The sequence below is a fragment of the Eufriesea mexicana genome, unplaced genomic scaffold (assembly GCF_001483705.2).
Source record: "Eufriesea mexicana isolate 0111107269 unplaced genomic scaffold, ASM148370v2 scaffold4907, whole genome shotgun sequence".
Lineage (NCBI taxonomy): Eukaryota > Metazoa > Arthropoda > Insecta > Hymenoptera > Apidae > Eufriesea > Eufriesea mexicana.
The window spans coordinates 479937-485186 of record NW_016912862.1 but is presented as its reverse complement, the minus strand read 5'-3'; the positions used below and the strand labels follow the sequence as shown (position 1 = coordinate 485186).

The 5250-nt window shown below is 30.6% G+C and overlaps 1 protein-coding gene across 1 annotated transcript; it reads right to left on the bottom strand.

Moving 5' to 3' along the window:
- Positions 1 to 451: 451 nt before the first annotated feature.
- su(f) (cleavage stimulation factor subunit su(f)) lies at positions 452 to 5250 on the bottom strand. Its single transcript, XM_017905924.1, has 13 exons — positions 5120 to 5250; positions 4793 to 4984; positions 4663 to 4695; positions 2979 to 3076; positions 2755 to 2908; positions 2438 to 2671; positions 1983 to 2366; positions 1658 to 1904; positions 1513 to 1582; positions 1309 to 1405; positions 979 to 1237; positions 776 to 910; positions 452 to 666 (listed from the first exon to the last, which is right to left on the bottom strand). Exons 1-13 carry the CDS (start codon positions 5141 to 5143, stop codon positions 452 to 454), a joined length of 2142 nt encoding a protein of 713 aa, XP_017761413.1. The 5' UTR covers positions 5144 to 5250.

Genomic DNA, 5250 nt, shown 5'->3' with positions numbered 1-5250 from the left:
TTTTCTATACTTGGTATAAATTGTCGTAAACACTGGTGTAAAAATTAAATCTTGATCTTATATTTATACTAAATTTATGGTACACAATGACGTAGGTAACAGTACAATCAAATTCAATCCATTGGACGTTTCCAATTTTGTCCTCGTATTAATTATATTAGACACTTCATATATAAATGAACACATTTGAACAAAGACGAAATCAACAGTGTAAATATAGGATTTCTGAGTACACAGTACTCAAAATATCGTGCACAGTGTCACATAAGGAATTTAGTAGTTGTTTCTATATACGTAACGTACGCTTCTCAATAATAATAAGTTTGTTCTTGTAGGTAACGCCTCCTTTCAGAACAAACAGAAAATGTAAAAATATATGATAACATGTATCAAATTTCCCCAAAATACGTGGAGACGATACGTAACTCTGGTGAATATTTCTCTTTTTCGTTCATTTGACCCGTTTTTGTTGTCTTTGGCGATATATATCATTTGCTGGAGGTGGTGGTAAGTCTTCTTCTTCGCTATCATCACCTCCTAAGCGTGTTCTTCTACGTTTGGATCCAAGACTAACCCCGTCGTTACTTTCATCAACGATCCAATGTACGGACTTTGCTAGGTCGAACAACTTTGTGTCACATCCATTATCTGCTATCGGCAATGGAGCTATAAAATAAGTTTCTTTTGTAACAAAAATTCCAAACACTGTAGTTAGTACATTTTTCTAATTTTATTAGGAATGCAAATAATTATATGATAATGTTCATAAGCTTACCATGCTCTGGTAATTGAATTCGATTGAAAACATCCATAAGCAAATCAACAGCTACAAATGGTCCCCTGAAACAACCGGGTGGTGGAAGCATTGTACAAAGTTGTGCTGCAGCTGGTGGCAGGGGAAAAGAACCACCTGCAAGAAGAATTTATGTAATTTATTATAGAAAATAATAAATATAGTATTCTAAAAAAGAAGTTTACCAGGTACAGGATGCTCTCCAGGTAATGGATTTACTTTTGGTTTGTAAGGTATCATTTGTGATATATCAGGTCTTGGCAATGATGCTATAGCTTCTTCTGGATCTGGAATTCGCGGTAATGCACCAGCTGTATTTCTTCCTACACTAGATACCTCCATATATCCAATAGATCGTAATTCCATTGGGGTGCATGGATATAGGTCCAAAAATTTATATCTATCTACTAATTGTGCTGTTTCCTTCCCCTCAAATTCTTTAATCTAGAATAAATAAAATTCCAAAAAGTTATATAAATTACAAAAAAGTATAAATTAAGAGTTACACGCTATACCTTCTCTAATACAGCACTACGTCGTTTTTCAACCTTAACAATACTAGCCAGATCTCCGATATTAGATTCAAATTCTAAAAAGCGATTCCATATGTCACTAAAAATAATGTTAAGTACAAGATTAATATGTAGTAATATTAAGTATATGATTAATTATCATACATTTATTAATAATATGAATAAATAAATATATTTGTTACATACACCGATTTTTCAGGCTCTAAACTACCGGACGATAAAACTCTCTCAAACAAAACTCTTGTGTTATTGTCCTCTAAAATATTTGAGTGCAATTAAATTTCAGATATATGAAAGTCATGTAAATTTTTTTTTGAAAAAATTATCTTACCATTCAAATGCGATAGATAATCAATGTAACAAAGTATATAGTCAGGATTATCTCCAAATTTTTTTAAACCTAATTCGAATATTCGAAAAGCAATATTTTTGTCCTTGGTGCAGTAATATTCCATTAAAGCAGCAGCAACGTATACATGATGCTTACATCTTGGATCTTCGCGAGCTCTTTTGAAAACGGTCCTAGCAGATTTTATACCTTCTGCGCGTCGTGCAAACTTCATATATTGTACATATGCCTATTAAATAATATTTCATTTAACAGTATTCAAACTGTTGCATATAATAACTAATATAAATAAGCAATAAATACTAACTAGTGTAGGATCAATATCAGGTATATCAAGGAACTTTTGATATATTTGATGTACTTTTTCATACTTTACTCTTCCCTCTTCAAAGTCCGCGTGTGCAAAATATAATAACATATTTTTTGACAACAATGTACTTGTTGCTCTCTCAAACATTGTTGCAGCTTCGTCACTTAAATTTTTCGCAGCATTTACATCTCCTTTTTCGGTTAATATTTTCGAGCTAAGTTCTAAAAAATGTGCAGCTTGATGCCACACTGCAGGGTGATGACCCAAACATAATAAACACTGTTCTATAGCAAACATTACTCTACGAGCAACTAGAGAAGTATCTTCTGTTCTTAAAGGATTACTGCGTTCCCATGCAATATATTTCTTCCACAATTCAACCTAGTACAATGATATTAATTTATTATGATTGAACATTTGATACAGTATTTAGAATGCAGTTTAAGAAGTACCTGCTTAACTTCCTCTGGATGACCAGTCGGTGGTACACTAGGAGCACTTCGATTCAATCCTCTTGTTACAGCTTCTAATTCTTTGGCAACTCTCCGTGCATTCATGTAATCTCTGGAACGCTCAATAGCCATTTTCTCTGCAATTATTGGATTAATATTTTGTTCAAATGCCATATAATCTTTCCATAATTGTTCCATATTTATCATAGGATTAACAACACCTCGTTGATATACCTGCAATTAACAATGCCAATGAATCAAATAAGTCAGTTACAACGTGCCATTGTATAGCTCAACAAGAATACATGATTTATTACCTTCCTCACTGCACTAATTTTCTGATTTTCAGCATATGAACCAACAGCTTCAACACTTTTGAGAAATGTAACATAGTCATTCCATATACTGTAGGAATGTATATCCATACCAATTTTGTCCAGTGCAAAATCATATGCTTGTGCCATTTTTTCCCTATGAATGTATTATGTAATAAATCTTAATATCGTTACTGTATTGAAAACCTGTTTAAATATATACTTACTTATATGTTGCGAGACTGGCTTTTGTTTCTTTGACATAAGAAAGGTAAAGTTTCCACAACTCAATATTTAAGATTTTCATGAGGCACCTTTGGAAAAGCTGTCAGAGAAAACAAGTACTTTAGAGGTAATATAAGGAAACAGTGTAACATCCGTGTGAAGCCCATTCAAGCGTGGTTACACGAAACATTACATATCTACCACCTTACTTACCCTTACAGGCAAGTCTTTTTTAAAAACACATATTTCAACGTTATTAATAAGACCGATAAGAATCACGTCAAAATATCAGGAAGTAACAATTCAATAATTTATTAAGTAATCTTTAATACAATCACTACTACAATATTATTTGTATGTAATGGGAGAAATAATAATGCACCAGTGCATCAATTGAGAATGGTTTATTGCATAAACATGTTTTCATTTGAAAATAATTATAGAGAAATTTTCCAGATATGAGATTATAAAGGTAACATAAAACAAACCCCATTGAATAAAACGTTTATTTATTTTTTATAAGTGGGGTTAATAGTATAATTGACCTATGCGGGATCTAGAAATGAATGATCCCAAAACATGATAAAAAAATTTAGACAATTTGAAGCAACATAAGGTGACAAAAATAGAACTTACACAGAATTACTTATGTATGAGAAATTACATTAAATATTATAGCCATAAAATCAATTAATATTTTAAATGATTAGATACTTCAGCATTTCATCACCTTATGCTACCTCTACAAAAATTCCACAATACTTGAAAATGTTTTTCAAGTATCGTGCAGGGGGAAGGAGAATGATGTAATTCCCAAAGCATATTTACTAATATGTAACATCTAGCAATATCAAATGTCTCAAAATTACTTATAATATCGAGACAAGTGTGTGTTCCATTAAAATTTTCATTAAATTCAAAGAGGTAAATATATTTTGCATAAATGTATTTCAATCATCTTAATGCTCAATATTTGTTTATAATACTTTTATTTCATATTGTATTTAATAAGATTTCTACACTTTATGTAATATGAGTATCATTTTATTTTAAATAACATAATCCAAGCATACTAAAAAATGTATTGCAGGAAGGAATACAAGGCTGTTACATTCAGGAAGTTACCTTCGTAAGTTGATTTATACTAGTAATACATATTTGTCTTTTTTTACATCGAAATTGTTACATTGAATATATTTTGAAATATACATTACTCAACAAAGAAAACCACCTCCCAAATATACCAACAGATCAATTATAATCAATGAGATATTTATGTATGGTGAAATATTGTTTTTATTCACCTCATATAATATGCAAAGTGCTTAGAATCACATTGTATGATAATATTTGATCACAATGGTTTAATAATATCCTGCCATTATTAAATGTAATCTTATTATGCTAAAAAACCAAGATAGAATTTTTTAAATATCAAGGTTCAGTTAGAAATTATATTATCTTATCCATCCAACTTATAACCATTCTTGATTAATAGATAAACATGCATATCATTGACAGTCTATAGTAAAAGAAGTTCACCAAATAGTTTTATTTTAAGCTTAATAATGGAAACTATGAATCATTTTAAACAAACACTTTGAACAATACATATAACTATAAATTTAGCAATATATAAAGTGCTTTCATTAAATTTTGAAACTCAGACAATTAATGTTAACATACCTTTTCCACCTTCTCAAAGTTGCGCATTTTCATCTGAAACAGTCACGAAGATTATAGAATAAGAATGATATAATAATTATTTATAATTATGTTTATCGAACAGAGTTAATTAAAATCATAGTAATGTTACCTCTTGTTCTATATAAATTTTCCAATAACGACCAGCAGAAGGAAATACAGAGACGAGCTTCTCAAAAACTGGCCTTACTTCTGTGATAGCTCTGTTTTGTGCTTCTCTGATGAGGATACTCCATGCTTCCAGATCATAAGAAGATTCATCTACCGTTTTCTGAGCACGTTGTAATTTTTCATTTCCCCAGTCCTATAAGTAGAAAACAGTGCATAATTACGAAAATCTGTATTTTAATGTAATTGATACACAGCTTAAAGCGTGTAATGTAAAAAGTGAGGTTATATACATTCCATATACTTTATCGTAATAATTCCTAATACTTACGAATTCCGTCTTATCGTCAGTCATTTTTTATTCACCGAATAATAATAATCTCCTGAAAATAATAACTTCCACGAATTGAAAAAGAAAGTGAATGAATTCAAACTCACAACACCCAACTAGTAATGGCTTGT